This window comes from Elephantulus edwardii, unplaced genomic scaffold (genome assembly GCF_000299155.1).
Source record: "Elephantulus edwardii isolate Elephantulus edwardi_28Jun2011 unplaced genomic scaffold, EleEdw1.0 scaffold00095, whole genome shotgun sequence".
Taxonomy (NCBI): Eukaryota; Metazoa; Chordata; class Mammalia; order Macroscelidea; family Macroscelididae; genus Elephantulus; species Elephantulus edwardii.
In genome coordinates, this window is record NW_006399845.1 from 9,623,322 (window position 1) to 9,645,931 (window position 22,610).

The 22,610-nt window shown below is 40.9% G+C and overlaps 2 protein-coding genes across 2 annotated transcripts in view; both read right to left on the reverse strand.

Moving 5' to 3' along the window:
- Window positions 1–1,414, reverse strand: part of PCDHB3 (protocadherin beta 3) — a 5,343-nt gene extending 3,929 nt beyond the window's left edge. The window contains exon 1 of the mRNA XM_006891220.1: window positions 4–1,414. Within this exon, the coding sequence (XP_006891282.1) occupies window positions 4–1,414 (1,411 nt within the window). The remainder of the gene's footprint in view (window positions 1–3) is intronic.
- A 2,862-nt stretch (window positions 1,415–4,276) lies between these two features.
- On the reverse strand, window positions 4,277–17,296 carry PCDHB2 (protocadherin beta 2). The gene is made up of 2 exons (XM_006891221.1): window positions 17,251–17,296; window positions 4,277–6,951 (listed from the first exon to the last, which is right to left on the reverse strand). The coding sequence occupies exons 1-2, from the start codon at window positions 17,294–17,296 to the stop codon at window positions 4,277–4,279; spliced, it is 2,721 nt and encodes a 906-aa protein (XP_006891283.1).
- Between the last annotated feature and the right edge of the window lie 5,314 nt (window positions 17,297–22,610).

Sequence of the window (22,610 nt, forward strand, 5' to 3'; positions counted from 1 at the left end):
TGCCCATGTGCAGGGCGGGGCTGTTGTTCTCGCGGATGAACAGGGTGTAGGAGGCTTGGGAGAAGGTGGGCGCGTTGTCATTCACGTCGGAGACCAGCACGGTTATCTTGTGCTCGGTTTTCAGCCTGGGGGTGCCCAAGTCACTGACGGTGATGGTGATGTTGTACTCAGCTCTTTTCTCTCTGTCCAGCGCTTCTTTTGACACAAGAGTGTAAAAATTCTCTACAGAGGGTTTTAGGACGAAGGGAAGATCCTCTTGTATGGAACACATCATCCTCCCATTGTCTCCAGAGTCTGGATCTGAAATTCTGAAAATAGCTACCACTGTCTCCGGCGAGTTTTCTGGGATGGGACTGTTAAGCAGCGATAAGGTCAGTTCTGGTGGGTTGTCATTCACGTCTATCACCTGAATTATGACTGTTGATTTTCCCGAAAGGCCTCCACCATCCTTGGCCTCTACATCGACTTCAAAAGTATGAATTGACTCAAAATTCAAATATTTTACTAGTTGGATATCACCAGTAATGGAATTTAGTTTGAAAGTTTTGCGAATTTCCTCAGAAGCATGGGAAAATGCGTATGTTATGGTTCCAAAGTTTTCTGTGTCTAAATCGGTAGCCGAGACAGTGACAATGACTGAGTTGAGTGGACTGTTCTCTAGAACCTGGGCCTCATAGAGAGACTGTGAGAATTCAGGGGCGTTGTCATTGATGTCTAAGACCAGGACGTTGATCTGGGCTGTCCCTGAGCGTGGTGGAGATCCACCATCTAGAGCTGTAAGTGTTAAACTGAATTCAGGCTGCTCCTCGCGATCCAGCGCTTTGTCCAGTACTAGTTCTGGATATTTCCTTCCATCTCGACGACTGAGTGTGAGAACGTGGAAATGGGGGTTAGGAATGACTGTGTAGTTTTGGAGACTGTTTCTTCCCACATCCAAGTCCTCAGCATTTTCCAAAGGAAATGTTGTTCCTGGTGGACTACTTTCTGGTATTTTTAGCTGCATTTCCCTTTCGAGGAATACAGGAGAATGGTCGTTTATATCTATGACTTGGAGCTCGTTTGTAAACAACTGGAAAGGGTTTTGCAGCAGCACCTGAAAGTCCAGTATACATGGCTCTGTGAGGCCGCACAGCTCCTCCCGGTCCAATTTCTCACTCAGGAGCAAATCGCCTGTCTGATGATTGAGCTGGAAATGCTGTTTGCTTCCTTTGGAAACAACTTGGGCCCTTCTCACAGCCATTTCTCCTACATTCAAGCCCAGATCCTTTGCTAGATTGGCTATTAGAAATCCCCTCTCTTTTTCCTCAGCTACAGAATAGCGACCAGACTGGGACACAGACAAAGACCCACCTAGAAAAACAAAGAGGAGAAGGACTTGCCTTTGTCTACGAAGGCGCTCCCCACCGTCCTGCATTGCGCTGTCCGCCATGGTCTTTCAGGAAATGTCGCCAGATTGAGACACAGCGATGGAAAAGGCAGTCTTTCTGCACTTATCCTTGAAGATAGTGTAGCGAATAATCCTTCCAAAGGCTCTGATTTGCTTTCGTACAAATCTGCCTAGCTCACAAGCCCAAGTTTGCCGCCTGGATTCCGGTATTTCGGAGGAACCAGGGCATAAAGACTATAGTTTATTTCGCCTTCTTAGTCAACAGCGCCACCATGCGTTCGCTTGCAGTTTCAAATTAATGGAGAAGGTGATTGCCTTTGTTTTCTTTTCTTTTCTTTTTTTTTTGCCTTTGTTTTCAATCGTTTGCTTTCTCTCTACACCTCCTTGACGTTCCTTTGTAGGGGCTCTTGTGTCAAGTAAGTTAAACAAACACAATCTAGGCAAGCTAATGCTGCTCCCCCTCACTCTGCAATTATTACATTTTAAAAAGAATACATTTTTCTTTAAATGGTGATAGAATGTACATACTATATGTGTTTATCTTTGCCCTCTCCACTCCCAATTTTTAAAATTGTGCATTAAGTTGATTGTAGAGCCAGAAAAATGCCACGAAAAACAACTTGATGCAAGCTGATAAAAGAATTATCATTTAATTTGGGGAATAGATTCTCAGGACCACAAATACCTAATTCCTTCCACATTTACACATCTACTCAGGGAAAACTGATAGTGATTTCTGCCATACTTATTCCACAGTATTTTCAAAGTTATTGGTTTTAGCTGTATTTTATTTCCACAATATTGAGGTGGTAGTAGAAGTTAGGCCTACACTGGTAACAAGATTTTACTAATCTCAGAATGAGATCCTTAAAATTCATGTTAATGATAATAGTTTAACTCACTCAAACATATATTAAAATGTAAAGAGACTGAAAATATCAATAATCAAAATTTTGTTTTAATGTGTAACTAAGAAATGAAGAAAGTTAGAGGAAACATTAGAAATTATGGAAGATAATTTAAATTACAAAACTGAAAAATCACAATTTCCTAACATGTATTCTTTAAGCATGGGTGGCATCCACTTCCTAAACAACATGCCTCTGGAAACTCTATGAACTTTGATAAATGTCGATAGTTGTAGAGGGGCAGGCCTTTTGTTCATAGGGTTGCTATGAACCAACTTGAAGGCAATCAACAACAACAACAACATCCTTTAAGCCAGTGAATAACTTAGAAGACTCAAAGTAAAAGAGACAAAGGAAAAATATGCTAATGGAAAGAGATATTAGGACTAATAACTGCTTCATGTTCGAAAAACAGAGACAGTTCACTCAGTAAGAAAAATTATGTAATTTCTTATACATCAGAAAGAATACGGACCCTTTTGGAATGTCAATATATCACAGATAAAAACACTTCTTTCTTTCAATTAACCACTCAAAATTTTTATTAAGAACCTACAATGTCTCAGTGACTATGTTATTCATGCATTATATGAAGAACAATTGAGAAACATACCTCAAGCACATAAGGAAAGCATTGGAAAATTTAGGGAAATGAAAGGGAGTATTAAAAGCAGTTTGTACAAACGCCAGAATGAGTAGATCTGTAGATCTGGGGATTTGCTTCTAGTTGAATCCTAAATGCTTTTAAATTCTTTAAAACATATCAGGATTCCTTTAAGAGGGTAAAAATATTCTAGACTGGTAACGAAATTGCTCTTATAGTAACAGAAAATATTGAAAGTATGAAGGAACTTTGGAAAGTGAGATTGGGAAGGAACATTTTAACAATAAAAACAAAAAGTGTCTGAAAACACAATTTTTACTTGTACACCTTAAATCAAATTAAGTAATACTGAGGCTAATCAGCAATTATAATACAAAGAAAATGGATAGTCATTATGCCCTAAAATAAGGAGCCCTGGTGGTATAGTGTGCCCATGTTGGGTTGGTAACAGAAAGGTCAGTGGTTCAAATTCATTGTCATTTCTCTGGAGAAAGCAGGGTATAGTTCTCTCTGGCCATGACACCAACTCTCCCAAGCCTGGGGAAGAGCAGTGGGTTTGGATTAAACCCTGACAAGGGAGCTCTGGTGGTGATGGGTATGTAAGCGTTCAGCTGCTAACCAAAAAAGGTGGCAGTCTGAACCCCTGAGCTGCTTCAAGGGAGCAGGGTGTGACACAGCCTCAGAAACCCCTAAGGGGAGTTCTACTCTGTCCTATTTGGTCACCAGTCAGAATCAACTCCACAGGCAATGTTTTCTTAAATACCCTAGAGACGACACATGTAGCAACATCAATAGATAGAACTGGAATATTACAATTATATTTCAAATTTTTAAAAAGACATCCACATTATAGTTATGACAAGAGTCCAGAATGAAGGTTGCACAGCGGATTGTACTTGGGGCGGGAGGATTGTATACCAATGAAATAATTTTTCTTTTACTTTTCAAAGAGAAGAGCGAACGGGGTTTTTGGGGGGGGGTTAGGCCAGGAGAAAAATGCAACAATGAATGAATGGAAATCCAAAATCTCTGTAAATGTTCATTAAAATTAATAAAATTTAAAAAAGAAATCCACAACAAAAGAGTTAGAAAACAAATGTAAACCAATTTCGCATAAATTGACCAAGACCAGGCTTATTAAACAAACAGTTATGACAGACAAACCCGACCTAGGGCATTACAGATTAGAACTGCCCTCCGTGGGGTTTTCAAGGGTCTGAGCTTTGGAAAGCGGACCACTCATCAGTCCTTGGTCCAAAGGTAGCCTAAGGGCACAACTGCCACCTTTGCATCAGTCTTCAGCTTTCGTCCTAGCGCTGAATCTTTTGGGTTTCTGTAACTCAGGGACTACATAGGCTCAATACAGCACTTTAATTCTCAACTGAATTCGAAGCTGTTTCTGAAACGACCATTTGTGTCACTAATCCCCTCAGAACCCTGAGAAAGGAGGTTGGGTATTATAGGCTTCAGAAACTTGAACTCGTTGGTCCCAGAACCTCCTGTCAGACACACCTTGTACTGGTAGCTCTGGGACAAGGTTCCGGTGCCGCTCACGTCAACCAAGTGACCCGGAAAGTGGACCTCAGGTACCGAACAGCGACCCATGAAATTAGTCCTGTTCCTCCTGCACAGCCGCACCACCACGAACACTAACACCGAGAAGAGGAAGAGCGAGGAGACCGAGGCCAGCGCGATGACCAAGTAGACCGTGAGGGAGTCAGCGTGGGGCTCCTCAGGGGCCACCTCAGGCAGAGGCAGGTAGGGCTGAGAGAAGCCATCCACCAGGAGCACGTGCAGCGTGACGGTGACAGACAGGGGCGGCTCCCCATTGTCCTTGACCAACACCAGGAGCCTGTGCTTGGGTGCCTCGCGCTCACTCAGCAGCCTGGCCGTGCGCACCTCGCCATTGTGCGCCCACACGCTGAACAGTCCGGGCTCCGTGGCCTTGAGCAGCTGGTAGGACAGCCAGGCGTTCTGGCCAGAGTCGCTGTCCACCGCCACCACCTTGGTGACCAGGTAGCCCGCCTCGGCCGCCCTGGGCACCAGCTCGGTGCAGGGCGCAGAGCCGTTCTGCATGGGGTACAGCACGAAGGGCGCGTTGTCATTGTCGTCCACGACCACCACGCGCACCAGCGCCTCGCTGCTCAACGCGGGGGAGCCCGCGTCCGTGGCGCCCACGCGGAACTCGAAGGCTCGCAGAGCCTCGTAGTCCAGCGACCTCACCGCGAACAGGTGGCCATTGTCCGCGTTGATGGACACCAGGGAGGCCAGAGCCAGGTGCGGGTCGTGGGGCGGCAGCAGCGAGTAGGTGACCTGGGCGTTGGCTCCTGAGTCTCTGTCTGTGGCGCTGATGGTGCCCATGTGCAGGGCGGGGCTGTTGTTCTCGCGGATGAACAGGGTGTAGGAGGCTTGGGAGAAGGTGGGTGCGTTGTCGTTCACGTCGGAGACCAGCACAGTTATGTTGTGCTCGGTTTTCAGCCTGGGGGTGCCCAAGTCACTGACGGTGATGGTGACGTTGTACTCGGACACACTCTCTCTGTCCAGGGCTGTGGTTATCCCAAGAGTGTAAAAATTCTCAACAGAGGGTTTCAAAAAGAAAGGAAGGTCATCTTGGATAGAGCAAACCATCCTTCCATTGTCTCCTGAGTCAGGATCTGAAACACTGAAAACAGCGACTATGATGTCCTGCAGGTTTTCGGGAATACGATTGTTGAGAGTTGACATGATCAATTCCGGAGGGTTGTCATTCAAATCCATCACCTGGACGAAAACCACACAGCTTCCAGAAAGCCCTCCACCATCTGTCGCCTGAATATTTACTGCGTATGTCTGAACAGATTCGAAATTCAGGTCCCGTGTTAAAAGAAGTTCTCCAGATTCTCTGTTTATTTGAAACGTTTTGCGAATGTCTTCTGAGGCCTGAAAAAATGTGTAAGATACTTCTCCATTAATTCCAATGTCCAAATCCCTAGCAGAGACAGTGGCAACTTGGGTTCCAACGGGGCTGTTTTCTGGGACCTGCACTTCATAGAGCAGCTTTGTAAACTCAGGGGCATTGTCGTTGATGTCCACCACTTCAATGCGGACCAGGGCGGAGCCAGACCTGGGAGGACTGCCACCATCTAGCGCTGTGAGCATTAGTCTGATCTGGGGCTGTTCTTCTCGATCCAGGGCTTTATCCAGCACCAGCTGTGGTAGGATGCCACTCGGACTGTCTTGCAATTGAAGATGGAAGTGGCTGTTGGGGCTTATTGTGTAATTTTGCAGACTGTTGTTCCCCACGTCTAAGTCTTGGGCACGTTCTATTAGGAAAGTAGTTCCAGGAGGGATACTTTCTGGAATTTTCAAAATTATTTCTTCATCTAGAAAAACTGGGGCATGGTCATTTATGTCCCTAATCCGTAGGTCCGCCTGGAAAATCTTTAAGGGGTTTTCCAGTAACACCTGGAAGGGTAGTACACAGGGCTCTGCGGGGCCGCACAGTTCCTCCCGGTCCAGTTTCTCATTTAACAACAAATCTCCAGTCTGCCTATCAACCTGCAAACTCACTTTTTTCCCTTTGGAAACGACCCGGACCCCCCGCGCAGCTAGCTCGCCTGTCTCCAGGCCCAGGTCTTTCAACAAGTTAGCCACAAAGGAACCACTTTCCATTTCCTCGGTCACCGAATAATGCCCAAGTTCGAAACCAGCCTGAGCTAGGTCCAGCAAAACAAAGAATAGTAGGACTTGCCTTTGTTTCAGAACGTGCTTTTTCTCTCCGGCCTCCAACATCTTCAGGCCTCTCAGCAAACAGGACCCAGGTGGGATCTGTATTGATGCTGACCCCGTCTCCCAGGAATTTTGCAGATACCAGGATACGAAGACAATCTGGTCCCGGATTTCCCGGAGCCACCGCCTTGAAAGCCTCCTCTTCCCGTCTGCTTCTCTGGCCGAGTGTCTCCAGCTCAAGGAGGGGCTGCTTTTGCAGTTTCCACTTCTAAGGCTGCAGCGCCACCCTGCGGCCTTTCCCAGTAGTTCTTTCCTCCCAAAGATGAAGAAAATACCAATATTTTCTTCAGGTTGATAGCAATAAACGTCGTATTTTCAAGAAATATCTTTTAAAGTATCTAATCTTCATTTCAAATGACTTTTAAAATTTGAAGCCATAACTACAATTATGGACAAGCTTCCTTACAAAACTAAGAGACTCTTTGGAAGCTGGGAAAAACATTAAACAAGTGGAGAAGAGTGGCCTGAGGATAGGGCATAATGAAAGCTTTCATGAGGAATTTCCAGTTATAATCGGATCTTGGGCATGTGTACCCAATTCAGTGTTGATTAGTTTATAATCCTCCGATTCAGGTTCAGTGGGAAACTACAGAGACCCAGAAAGCGCATCAAATATAAATGAGCACGTTCTCATGCACTCTGGACAGTCTTCTTACTTGTATTTCTTTTTGTTCTCTCTCTCTCACTCATATATCTTATTTGCTATTCTGCATATTCACATTTTATTGAGTTTTGATGAAAGTCTTGAAGAGCAGCTGAGTTATTTCCTATGATTATGCTGACATTTTAAATTATTTTATTTTTTCTTTTATAACAGTTAAGATTACTCAACTTCAATTAAATTATCACACAAAATAAGCTCATAACAAAATAAGATGTTCATTAAATAATTTCCCCAATATCTTTTAAAGAATGTCTTTCTAGAGTTGATTAATCAGGTTTCAAAGAAAGTTGGTTGCTGCTGTTAGGTATCATAAGCATCTGCCTTTTTGTATTGAAAAAAATGTATCATGAAAAATTTCAAATATATAGAAACGTTCAAAAGACTTTTGAACACAAAAGTATATCCTCTATCTATAGTTCACAAATGTCCCATTTGCACTCTATCCCCCTCCCACACTTCTCCTTGATGCACCTAAAAATAACCTACAGATATCATGGTAGTGTACCTCTAAATATTTTAGTGAGCATCTTCGAATTATAAAGACACTTTCACCTGTAATCATAATGTTACTATCACAGCTAAGAAAATACAAAAGAATTCCCTATTATCTAAAATATAATACCTATGAAAACTCATGAATTATCCTTATATTCTCCTTCCTAGATTGTCTTCAAGTTTGATAAGAATTCACATTTTTTAAGACTGTGAACTAAAATCACACGCGTTCCTTTTTATATTCACATTTGAATATCCTTTAAAATGCACTGCCTTTCTTAATCATTTGCTATAAAGAATATCCTGTTCTTGTTGTTATGTGATGTTGAGTTGTCTGCGACTCATAGTGACCCTATTTACAACAGCCCTAATCCCTGCTCTATCCTGTGCCAATCTCACTTTCTCTGACACACCTACCCCAACTACCCCAGTCACTGAATCAATTCATCTCATCGAGGGTCTTCCTCTCCTGAGCTTTCCCTCCACCCTCACAAGCATGATGTCCCTCTCCAATGACTGATCCCATCTTGCAACATGTCCAAAGTATGTCAGATGAAGCTTCGGAATCCTTGCCTCCAAGGAACAGCCTGGTTTCACCCTCTCGGTTGAACCTGTTTGTTCTCTTAGCAGGCCATGGTATGGTGTATTCAATACTCTTTTCCAAAACCACAGTTCAAAGGAATCAATTCTCCTGATGCAAGTGATTGCAAAGACCAAGGCCTGTATCAGGCACACTTTAGTCTCCAGACTGACATCGTTACTCTTTAGTACTTTGAAGAGGTCTCTGACAGCAGACAGCCTTTTAATTTCCTGGTTGCTGGTGCCAAGAGTGTTGATTGTGGAGCCAAGCAAACTAAAGCTATTAATAATCTCAATCTCTTCACCATCCATTATGATGCTGCTTAGAAGCTTTTAAATCCAGGGTTATTTCTAGAGTTGGTTTTATCTGAAAATTATGCCTATTTATTCTAGTTCTCCATACTCCTTTTTTAAAAAGATACTATATTATTGAAGTGTTGGACAAGTTGTCTTGTAGGGTGTCTAACATTCTAAATAGTCAGATTGTTTCCTTATGACATTATTTAACCTGTCCCTTTATCCCACATACTTCTAGAAAAGTGAAATGGATGATTTATTAATGTAATAATAGCATACATTTTAAAAAGTTCTTTGTTGTTTTTTAAAATGGGGTAAAAAATAATAGGTAAACATGAGTTCTTGTTCTTAACATTTAGAAAACAAAAGCCTACCTTTATCCTATTGATGCTTTTCATGACTATTAATTTTATATTGATATTATGAAGATAAATATTTTCATTAATGAACAATGTGCATTACTAAAAGCAATTTGCCCATGAGAATAAAAAGATTATAGCGATTATTCCCAATCATTTGTAAATGGTTCAAATTAAATGTACTAAATTTATGAAAAATTATTCAGGACAATAAAATATTATGATATAGTTGTTGTTGTTGTTGTTATGTGCCATCGAGTCATTTGCGACTCATAGTGACCCTATGCACAACAGCCCTAAACCCTGCTCTATCCTGCGCCAAATGCACTGCCTCTGACACACCCATCCCGATTACCCCAGTCACCGAATCAATCCATCTCATAGAGGGTCTTCCCCTCCTGCGCTGTCCCTCCACCCTCCCAAGCATGATGTCCCTCTCCAAGGACCAATCTCTCCTGGAAACATGTCCAAAGTATGTCAGACGAAGCCCCAGAATCCTTGCCTCCAAGGAGTAGCTTGGTTTAATCCTCTCCAAGATGAATCTGTTTGTTTTCCTGGCAGTCCATGGTACATTCAGTACTCTTCTCCAGCACCACAGCTCAAAAGCATCCACTCTCCTTCTGTCCTCCCTAGTCATTGTCCAACTCTCTGATGCATAACAAGCGATTGCAAAGACCATGGCCTGTATCAGGCGCACCTTAGTCTCCAGAGAGACACCGTTGCTCCTGAGTACTTTAGAGAGGTCCCTAACAGCAGACTTTCCCATCGCGATATGCTTTTTTATTTCCTGACCGCTAGTGCCAAGAGTATTGACTGTGGAGCCAAGCAAACTGAAGCTGTGAACAATCTCAATCTCTTCGCCATCCATCCTGACACTGCCAATTGGTCCAGTGGTGAGAATCTTTGTCTTCTTGACATTGAACCTCAGTCCATACTGAAGGCTGCAGTCCTTGACCCTTCGCAGCAAAGTGCATGAGGTCCTCCTCAGTTTCAGTACGCAGGGTTGTGTCATCTGCATAACGCAGATTGTTAATAGATCTTCCACCAATCCTGATGCCACAATTCTCCTCATAGAGCCCAGCCTCTCGGATAATCTGCTCTGCATACATATTGAAAAGGTATGGAGACAGGATGCATCCCTGGCGTACACCCTTCCCAATTTTGAACCATGCAGTGTTACCCTGCTCTGTTCTGACTACTGCCTCTTGGTCCAAGTATAGGTTTCGCATTAGCACAATTAAATGTTCTGGGATTCCCATTCTTCTCAGAGTCAGCCACAGTTTGTTATGACAAAGTATATTATGATATAGTATTTTCTTTAAATGGAGCTCTGGTGACCGAGTAGCAAGGAGTTGCACTGCCAAACCAAATGCAGGCAGCTTGAATTTCCCAGCTGCTCTGAGGGAGAAAGATGGGCAAATGCCTCCCATACAATTTATAGCCTCTGAAAACTCAATAGCATGTCAGCTGTGAGTCATTTCTAACTCTGTGGCACATAAAAATGACAGTATTTTATAGGATAAATAGATGTGATTAAAAATTAATGTTTTATTAAGTAGACTTATAATACATGAATAAAAAACAAAATTCCAAATTTTAAAAACTAGCTACATATCATAACATTCATTACCTACATAGTATTCAACATACTGCTCAAAGAGAACTTAAAATGCTTTGTACAGTAGGTAATGGCAAAGGACACACCGACAAAGGAGATTAATCAGAACTGACTTTGACAAGCACTGTGGCAATTGGACAATTAAAACAGACATTCGGGTGGCGGGGAAGAAGAACAAACTGGGGAGGAGGGTGGAGAGAATGGTGCGGCAATGAAGGACAAAAAGCCCAGAATCCCTGTGAATGTTCATTGAAACTAATAAAATTTAATAATAATAATAAAAAATAAAATGCTTTGTACAGTTTTCAAAATGGAACTCATTTTAGATGTAGAAGTAGTGAAAAAGGAATGCCACCATAAAGATAGATAATTACTGGTAAATAACTGGAAACGTGTCCTTTAACCAAGCAGACAATTGATAAGTTCTCTTAACTGAACAGTTATGATAAACTAGCAAAACATAAAGAAGATGAAAGTAGACAATAGGAAGAAAATGACATACCACCTTTCACAAGCTGGAGAATAAAGATACATGTATCAGAAGGAAAATACACTAAAAACCACATTAGGGTTTCCTTGGGGGTAAAAAAGAACTAAAACCTCCCATCTTGAGTCATATGTTTCTCACAATTCTTAAGTTTTCATCCTTTCGGCTTCAGAGTATTAACACTCCGAACGTTAATTGAGTAATAAAAGAAATTTCTGTCTCACAGAAAAAACCAATACCAGTATTTTATATTTGTGGATACTTTCTAATTTTCAATGCATTATAACCACTCTGCTATCTTAAATCATTGTCTTAAAATTGATGAGAATTAACTTTCCCCATGAGTATCCTTTACAACTGCTCTTATTTTATGATGTTGTTTTGTATCTTAGGAGTCAGAATCACTACAGAGCTGACCTTCCAGTGGGTTTTCAGAAGCTGTAAATTGCATGGGAGTTGAGTGCACTTCTTTCTTTCTTGGTGCAGTTGATGGATTCAAACCATGTGTCTTTGTTGGCAGCACAATTCCTTACCACTAAGTCACCAGAGCTCCCTATTTTATAAGCCCCTTTATTAATTCATTGCTGTCAAGTCGATTCTGACTCATAGTAGGGCAGAGAGCTGTGCCATAGGGTTTCTACTGCTTCAAGCTTTACAGAAGTAGACAGCTGTATCTTGGTCCCATAGATTGGTTGATGGGTTCAAACTATCAACCTTCCAGTTAACATTTGAGTACTTAGTCACTGTCATTAGGGCTCTTTATAATAATATTGTATTGTTAGTATTCCTGAATGTATGTATCTTCTTTTCATCTTGAATCTCATTGTTATGAGACTTCATATTGATTGTTTCTGTAACTAACAAAAACATCACAAGTAGGTGATTGTATAGTAATTTGTCAAATTATAGGCTTAAGGTTGTAGTCAAAGGCACAGTGATGCTACCTCTATCCTCCTTGTTCAGTCTCTGTTGGGGGCAGTGCAGTGGTAAAAAGGGCCAGCAACTTGAAGCTGCGTTCTTATCACTGATGAATGTAGGCAGTTTGGTGAAAATGAAGGTATAGTTATGCTTCATTTTCAGGTTGGGATAACACTCATCTCTAGAAAAAAAGAGTTGTCTTTTTCTCTCCTTTGACTACCTCTGTTATGTATTGTATTTTATTCGGCAAAATATATATTGTAAACTCTAATCCCTAAAGCAGCTGCGGAGGAGGGTGCACAAGCACCTTCCCTGATGGGAAATCGACCTGGGGCTGTGTCAGTAAAGCTAGCCAGTAAATCACCAAGGAGAAGGGTATTAAATATACCAAGAACTGCTAAGAGAACAAACAGATTCATCCTAGAGAGGGTGAAACCAGGTTGCTCCTTGGAAGCAAGGATTCTGAAGCTTTGTCTGACATACTTTGGGCATGCTGCATGGAGGGACTAGTTTTTGGAGAGGGTGGAGGGACTAGTTCTTGGAAGGGAAGAGGGACAGCAGAAGAAAGGAAGACCCCTCAATGAGATAGATTGATTCAGTGACTGGGGTAATGGGGGGGGTGTTGCCTCAGGATAAAGCAGGGTTCAGAGCTGTTGTCGCTATGAGTCGCAGGCAACTTGGCTGCACATAACAACAATCCCTTAAGGATCCCTGGTAGCACAGTGTGTAATATAAGGGGCTGCTAACTGTAACACTCCAAAGGAGAAAAAAGGTCACTATGAGTCAGAATCTAGTTATAATCTCATTGGGGAGTAGGGTTTTTGTTATTTTAATGAGGCAGTATAGGCTCATTTATTATTCAGTTCCAACTTAACTTTGACTTTGAAAGGTCAAAAGGCAGAAAGGGACAGGAAAAAAATGCTAAATGGGAACAGGGAAATACAGAGAAGAAATAAAAGGAATATGATTACATTGTGGAGAATGCAATCATAGTCCCAAAACAAAAATGTGTATGAAATGTTGAAGAGAAAACCAGTTTTCTTTGTGAAATACTCCAAATCAGAATAAAAAATTAAAAACAAGATACAGCCAAGAAAACCCTATGCAGTAGTTCTACTCTGTAACATATTGGGCCTTCATTAGCTGGAATGGACTTCACAGCAACTTAAAAAAAAAGGAATTATGAGACCTTGAGCAGTGTAAATATTACCACACTCAATTGCTGAGATGTTAGAAGTTCAAGTCTACTCAAAGTTGCCTCAAAAGAAAGACCTAGCAATCCAATTCTCAAAACTCAGTCACTGTAAACTTTCTGGAGCACAATTCGACTTTGTTATATATATTGTTGTTACGTGTCACAGAGTTGATTGAGACTCATAGTGAGTGACCCTATGAACAATGGATCTGAAACCTGCCCTATCCTGTGCGATCCTCACTATCTCCAATACATTTCAGCCTCTGTATCAATCTATCTTGTTCAGAGTCTTCCTTTATTACGCTGACCCTCCACCTTTCCAAGCATAATGTCCTTCTCCAAGGATTAGACTCTCCTAATAACATGCCCTAAGTATGTGAGATGAAGTTTCACCATCCTTGCTTCCAAGAAACACTCTGAGTTTCACTTTCTCCAAGACAGACCTGTTTGTTTTCTGGGCAGTTCAAAGGCATCAATTTTTCTTATGTCATCCTCAGTTATTGTACAGCTTTCAGATGCATAACAGGCAATTGAGAAGACCGTGGCTTGGATTAGGTGCACTTTAGTCTATAAACTGATATCATTGCTCTCTAAGTACTCTGAAAAGGTCCCAGATAGCAGATTTTCCCAAAACAACTTTTGATTTCTTGACTACTAGTACCAATCTACTAGTGTTGATTGTGGATCCAAGCAAGAGAAAATCACTGGCAATTTTAATATCTTCTCCATGTATCATGATGCTGCCTGTTGTCATGGTGGTGAAAGCTTTTGTTTTCTTCATGTTGAGACGTAATGCATATTGAAGAATATAGACCTTGATCTTCTGTAGCAAGTACTTCAAGTACTACTCACTCTCTGAAAGCAAGTTTGTGTAATATGCATAAAACAGGCTATTCATGAGTCTTCCTCTGATCCTGATTCCAAAATCTTCTTCATAAAGTCCAGCTTCTCAAATGATTGGTTCAGCATGTTGTTGTTATTAAGTGTTGTCGAGTCACTTGCGACTCATAGTGACCTTAAGTACTACAGCCCTGAGTCCTGCTCTATCCTGTGCCAATCTTATTGTCTCTGACACACCTATCCCCATTACTCCAGTCACTGAATCAATCCATCCCATTGAGGGTCTTCCTCTCCTGAGCTGTCCCTCCACTCTCCCAAGCATGACATCCCTCTCCAAGGACTGGTCCCCCCTTGCAACATGTCCAAAAAATGTCAGATGAACTTCAGAATCCTTGCCTCCAAAGAACAGCCTGGTTTCACCCTCTCCAGGTTGTTCATTCTCTTAGCAGTTGGCAGGGCAACTCCTTACCCACTAGGCCACCAGCGTTCCATGGATAATACTTGCTCATTTTTAAAGGGAGTTCTGGTAGTGCAGTTCCAAAAGGATGACAATCTGAATCCATCCCCCACTCTGCAAAAGATGGGTATACTCCCCCTGTAAAAATTCACAGCTGCAGAAACCCAGTCAAGAATCTCCAGATTGACACTGACTGGATGGCTGTGAGCTTGAACTTGATTTGGGACCTATTAAAAGGTCCTCTTTTGAATTTGTACTGCTGCTATTCTTGCTGGGTATTCGAGAGCTGGTTCCGACTCCTAGTGTTCCTATGCACAGCACAAGAAACACTGCTGAGTCTGGGACCATTCTCAAAACCACTGCTGTTCTTGGGCTCATTGTTGCAGCTATCGAGTCATTTAATCTATTGAGGGTCTTTTCTTTTTCAGTGACCCTCTATTTAAAGTAAGCATGCTGTCTTTCTCCAGGGACTGGCCCCTCCTAATAAAATGTTCAAAGTATGTAAGAAGTCTCACCACCCTTCAGCATTCTGATTGCACTTCTTCCAGGACAGATTTTGTGTTCTTTTGTCTGTTCACAGATTTTCAATATTCTTCAACAACACTGAGTTAAAAGATATCAAGTCTTCTTCAGCGTTCTTTATTCACTGTCCAACTTACATATGCCTATTAAGTAACTATAACATGCTTTGGTGGCATAGTATGTAGAGTCACTAACTTAAAGGCAGTCAGTGAAAATCTACCAATAGCTCTGTGGAAAAAAGATGAACAATCTACTCTCATGTCATTTACAGTCTCTGAAGATCCAGTGGAAGGTTGACTATAATTTAGTGTAGACTCAATGGCAATAAAATACTGTGGTTTGGGCCAGGTGTGCCTTTTTCCTTAAAGTGGCATCCTTGCCTTTTAACACTGTAGAGAGATTCTTTGCAGTAGAGTCACTAAATGAAATTTTGAAATGCAAGAATGTCTTATTTCACAATTATATAATAGAAAATGTAAAGATTACCCAATATATATATGTTGTATAAACTGAAAGGTTGGTAGTTCAAATCCAGCAGCCACTCCCAAGAACAAAGATAAGACAGTCTGCTTCCATAAAGATTTACGGTCTTGGAAACCCAATGGAGTTGTTCTATTCTGTCCTATAGGAATACTAGTCAGAATAGGCTATAGGCTTCTAAAAAGAAATTTGCCAGATAAAAAAAGAAATAGTTAAGTTTTATCAATACCCGTTGACTGTAAATTAATAATTAGATATGCTTCTGAGAAGAACAATACTGAAAGTAGAATGACATAAAACAACTACAATATTACTCAGATAGATGACACTTTCCCAAATGCTGTCTCTACCTATCATTTTGTTTTGAGCTAAGAACCTAATTTCATTTGCAATAAAGTAATATTGCACCTAACCTCTCTGTTCTGCATTGATTTGACAGAATATTTTTAACATTTAGGAAAGAGAAAATGTTGGAGAAAGAGATGAATGCATTTTCTTTTTATCTCAGAGCACTGAAATTATGATCTTTAAAGATGTGATGCAAGATGGAATCGGCGAGCATCAACATGACCAATTCTACAGAAATGCCATCCAGAGGAACTGTCTTCCAATATCCTTCATGTGAAGAAAAAGAAAGCATTTCTGAGAGTATTTCCGCCGTGACTAGTCATTAGCGCTTAAATTGCTTGACTATTTTCTTACAGGGGCTGTTTATGGTACACAAATACCAACAGTCTTTTAAATGTTTAGTGAATGCTCTCCAGAAGTTTGATAATTCAATGAGCCTGAAGAATACAATGTTTCTTAATTATTTTCTTAGATGAAATCGTCAGCTGAGACCTCAACAACCAGGGATTGTTGAGGGGCATTATGGCCCTCAGACACTGTTCATTGGTCATCACAATTTGGACCTATATTAAGGTTGCCTACTTACCATCACTTTATTTTTCCTTTTTTATCTCAGAGTTAGAATAAATATTGGTTATTCTTCTTTCAGCGATTCTTTTCACAAATGGGCAAATTGCTTGTCCCAGTATTAAATCGCCCACTATTGTGAAAAGGAAAACTGAAACGGCATGGTAGTTCCACTATGCAAAATCAGCCCAAACCTCATATACGTTTCCTTCTAGCACACATTAGGAAGACTCTTTGAACTGAAGAACAGTTACAATCCCAGACTCAGATTTTCTTGGAAACTCTTGGAAATGTAGAGCTCCTCTAGGTTCAGTTCTTCTGTGTCTTTGATCTCCTGGACAACACCCAGTCCCGTTGTGTCCTCCCCGCCGCCCTGCGCTCCCCACTCCCCGGCCAGCACTGAGTCTCCTCAAGTCTGGCCATAAACTGTAGCTTTCTACTTCCCAGGCGGCCTGCACTACTACGCCCAGGAAGAAAACGAAAACTCGTCACTTGCCTTTTCTGCCAGATTTTCTCGAGCACAATGTCTTGTATAGTCTCTGAGTACGTTGTCTTAAATAAAAAAAAAGCCTTTGGAAGTACTATAAGAGGGACTATAAGAGCATCAGCTCCTTATATTCAGTCCTAGCTTGTCTGAAGAAAATAATAAAATTTGGCCTTGCCATGGACGCCGACGCTTCCTAAGCTATTTCCATTCTCTGCACCTTTCTGATCTGTTTTTGTCTAAGATGGAGTCTGAGTCCAGGGCTCCTCTTACGTCTTAGTCGATAGCGCCACCAGGCGCCGAACTGAAAACCCGGCATCGACAGCGCTTTCCCGGAGCAGCTGTCAAAATCCGCTCATGGTCAGGTTTTCCTGGTGGCAGAATTTTTATCTCTGAGAGTTTAACTCTGCAATTTTTGGTTTAGCCACTATGAATAAAAAACCCCAAACTTTAATAGTATTAGATTTTATTATCATGATGCCGCTGTATCGTTTCTTTTGAGAGTAACTTTTTTTTAAAAAAAAAAAAAATATTATAGGCAGGCCAGCACTGTGGAAGGTATTGGGAATATAAAGTTTAGTAAAGTCTAATGTCTACACATTTGGGGATTACAGTCTAGAAACGTGGCAGAAGTAAAGCGTCGATTCCTGTACTGTGTGGAGATTACTAGGAAGGAGATTTGCACAACTACCATGAGACTGTGAAAGGAATATTTAAGAAAGAATAGAAATAGTCTTAGGGGAGAGTCTCAGCAGATGTGAGGTTTTAATTAAATTACATTTTTATGCTACCAACTTCAGCACAAGACCATTGAAATAGCTTTCTGTTACAAATGTGGTATTGCACTTCCTCCGCCTCAAATAAAGGTTTTATTAAAGAGTGAGACTATCGCGAGTTAAGCGGAAATCAGTCTTTTAGTAGTCATTCAACAACACAAATCTTAGTATAAAATAATTTGTGTCAATAATTAAAAGATGAAGAATAAATCTTTTTATCCAATTTGAAATTTGACTCATCTAATAATAAATGTAAAGGAGAGTCTTGCATCTTAAGTATGTGTATGTGATTTGCAAAAAATATTTTTAGGAATGATTTTTAACTGGTGATGAAGAACATAGTCTTTTATATCAAGAAAATTCATATTTAAGTCCTAGCTCTGACACTTCATACACTTAATATACTTAATCTTCAATTTCCTTACCTGAACTAAGTGTATAAAATGTTAACTCCTTGGTGAAGATCCAAAAATTATTAATATAAGAAATTATGTTTATAAAGTTCTCACACAAATGTCTAGAACATCATAAGTGTTTCACAAATGCTTATTATTAGTAGTAACAATACTGTGATAGTAGACATTTGTCTAGATAGTCTGGCTAATTACTACCAAAAATTCACGTCTAAATTACTCCTACACTATACCCCAACTTTCCCCTTCAACTTACTGAAAAATACAGCACATTTTTATTAAAGTAAAATATAAAACCTCTAAATAGAGATGCAAACCCATTCAAATTGGGTCACATATGGTCAGTAAAGAATGTGGTATGCCATTAACAAAAGAATGGACAGAGAAGCTATGGTATATTCACACAATGGAATAGCATGCTGCATTGAAAAACAGGGAACTCATGAAATGTTATACAAAATGGGTGACCCTGAAGGACATTATGCTGAGTGAAATATCTCAGTCACAAAAGGACAAATATTGCATAGTGCCATAGTTGTAAAATGAGACTGACATCGGGGTTGAGGGAAGACTGAGAAAGAGGGAATAAATAATGAATACTGCATTGAAACAGATGAATGAGAGAACTGTTTAAAAGGGATATATGATTATGTATTATTGTCATGACAGGAGTCCAAAATGAAGGCTGCACAGTTGAGTGGACCTAGGGGGAGGGATTATATAACAATGAAAGAATGTTTCTTTTACTTTTAAAAGAGAAGAATGAATTGGGCAGAGGGTTGGGTAGGGAGAAAAGTGCAACAATGAATGACTGGAAATCCTAAGTCTCTGTAAACTTTCATTAAAATTAATTTAAAAAAAGAATGTGGTATGAGGATCAAAGGAAGACTCATCAAAAACCTGCATTATGCAGGTGACATTACTTTTGAAAGTGAGGACTTAAAATACCTGCTGCAGAAGAGAAAATTCTTCTGTACAGATTGCATCTCAACATTAAAAAGATAAAATTTCTCACCACTGGACCAATAAGCAACATCATGATAAATGGAGAAAAGATTGACATTTTCAAACATTTCATCTTACTTGGATCCAAAATCAACACCCTTGGTACTAGTAGTTAAGAAATCAGGAGGTGTATTGCACTGGGCAAGTTCACTGTCAGGGACTTCTTTAAATTACCAAGGAACAATGATGTCAGTTTGAAGACTAAGGTATGCCTGATTCAAGGTATGGTCTTTTTTAAAAAAATTGTGTGTGTGTGTGTGTGTGTGTGTGTGCGCGCGCGCGCGCACACACACACCATCAAATCGGATCTGACCAGTAAGGAGAAGATTGTCCCTCCTTCTACAGCAGAGCATCTGGTGGATTCAAACCACTCACATCTGGGGTTGCAGTGAATCTTCTTGCCACTAGGCCACCAGAGCTCACCCAGGGTATGGTCTTTTCAATCGCTTGCTATTCATGTAAGAGCGGGACAGTGATTAAGAATGACAAAAGAACTGATGTCTTTGAGTTGTACTGAATAGCCCACAGACTGCCACAAGAACAAACAGATATACCTTGGAGAAAGGGCAGCCAGAGTGCTCCTTGGAGGCAAGGATGGTGAAGCTTCATCTCACATACTTAGGGCATATTGCTAGGAGAGGCTATTATTTGGAAAGGGACATCATGCTTGGCAATGCGGAGCTTAGCGAAAGAGTGGAAGATCTTCAATGAGATAGACTGATAGAGTTTCTGGAAAAATGGGCTTAAGTGTGTCAGAATGGCACCTAACAACCATAACATTGATGATGTAGTAATGTAGAAACAGAACAAAATTTTAATATTTTTTGTGAAGTGGAACTATAACTGGAATGGGGAAAATTACAAGTCAAAGCCCTAGAATGGAAGAGGTGTAGTGAGGCTCTTCAGGAGTCTGATGTGGGAATGTGCAGTATTGCCAGCTGTGTGAAGAGTTACACACAAGCAAAGTAGTAAGTACACTCACTTCTTTGAGTGGAGCACTGTTGTTTCTGAACCTGCTGATGAAGAGATTTGTCTGCTGTGTAACACACCTGCTGCTCTTTCTTTCTAAAAGGGAGATTAAGTCTCCAACAGAGCATCAACCAATATTTTTCCCTTTTTAGGGAAATTCAAGTCAATGCAGATGACACAACCCTGCTTGCTGAAACTGAGGACCTGAAGCGCTTGCTGCAGAAGGTCAAGGACTATCGTCGTCAGTATGGATTGAAGCTCAACATCAAGAAAACAAAGACTTTCACCACTGGGCCAATTGGCGGCATCGTTATGGATGGTGAAGAGTTTGAGATTGCTAACAGTTTTAGTTTGCTTGGCTCCACAGTTAACACTCTTGGTACCAGCAGCCAGGAAATCAAGAGATGAATTGCATTGGGAATGTCAGCCGTCAGCGACTTCTCCAGAGTACTGAAGAGCAATGGCATCACACTGGAGATTAAAGTGCGCCTGATCCAGGCCATAGTCTTCGCGATTGCATGCTATGTGTCAGAAAGCTGGATGGTGACTAGGGATGATAGGAAGGGAATTGATGCCTTTGAACTGTGGTGCTGGAGAAGAGTCCATATATCATGGACTGCTAGAACAAACCGGTTTGTCCTGGAGAGGGTGAAACTGGGATGCTCCTTGGAGACAAGGATTCCAAAGCTTCGTGTGACATACTTTGGGCATGTTGCAAGGAGGGACTTGTCCTTGGAGAGGGACATCATGTTTGGGAGGGTTGGAGGGACAGTGCAGGAGAGGAAGACCCTCGATGGGATAGACCAATTTCGTGATTGCAGTAATAGGAGTAGGTGTGTCAAAGACAATAAAGTTGGCACAGGATAGAGAAGGGTTTAGGGCTCTTGTACATAGGGTCACTATTAGTCGCAAGTGACTCCACAGCACATACCAACAACAACAACAACAACAACAACAACCCTTGAAGAACTGGTTCCAAGCTCTGTGTAGATGATGAAAATTTCACTTACAGTTTTGATACTTGTTTTCCATTCTTCGTATGCAATCTCTCCCTTGTTATTGAAGCCTTTATGTTATTTTTCACATTTTCCTTCAACCAATACACTGTGTATATGGATCTTCTACATATCCAAGGAGCTCTGGTGGCCTAATGGTGAGGAGACATGCTGTCAACCCAAAGGCATGTAGTCAAATCCATCAGTTGCTCCACAGGAGAAAGATGGGCAGTCTCTTTCCATTCGATTTACTGCCTCTGAAAACCTGCTGAAGGTCAGCTATGCGATGATTCTTACACAACAGTACATAACAACAACAATATATCCAAGCTTTTAAAAATATTTTTTTTAATATACTGGCAATATGTGTGATGAAGCAGGCAGGATTACAGGCCACTGCTTTACCCAGAGTAAAAAGTGAAATCATATGAAAATGAGGACCCCCTATCTCTTGCACATTTCTTACAGCCACATCCCAGGATAAGCTTGAGAGAGGTCGTTCCCATACCTCAAAGTTGTCTTCCTGAAAATGAAAAATGCAAGTGTTTGATAACTATTAAAAAATATACTGGCAATATTTCTATAGTTTCCCGTTTTCTTCTCAACTTTTTTCTATCCACATGAAAACTGTTCTTGTCAATGACATCAACACGATTTCATGTTGTCGATCTAGTGTATACTTTTGTTCTCCATTTTATTTGTACCCTTATTAAACATGTTGTTGGTCTTCAGTCGAGAACTGCTGACCCCCTGTTTTACGCTCTCTGCTCTATCTCATTCCTGGCTGTTTGTTTCTTTATTAATAATTATAAAATTATTCTATTCTTTGGGGCCCTCGGTCTGCAACATTCTGGCGCCCGAACTTGGGACAAGGTGGTGGTTTTTCTTTGGATAAGGTGGTGGTTTCTCTTTCTTTCTCTTTTTCGAGCAGACACCAGGAACCGAAAGGGAATGCGCTCAGGGTAAGTGAAACTTTCGGTAAAATTAAAAACAGGTTCATGAGAGAATCTTCACTCCTTGGAAATTAAGGATAGAATTAGAAAAAAATTTCATGAGGAAAAAAAAATTCATGAGGATTCTCTCACCCCTTAAAAGGCAAATTTAAGGGAAGAAAAATAGTTCATGGGGAGTATGCCCCACCCTCTGAAAACGTATTAAAAATTCAGAGGTAGAATTGATAAAAAAGAATCATGGGGAACAGCCCATCTTCTGAAGCTCAGTACATTACATTAATTAAGGAAAGTTAAAGAAAACTACAGAGGAGTAAATGAAGCTTTGTCAGCAAAAGAAGAAATTGCTCAAAGATGCCATGAATTGGATATGCAGGTTGCAGCATTGCAAGAAGAGAAAAGTAGTTTATTGGCAAAGAATCAGATATTAATGGAAAGACTCAATCAGTATGATTCTATAGAAGATCCTAATAGCCCAGCAGGAAGAAGGCACTTACAGCTCCAAACTCAATTAGAACAACTTCA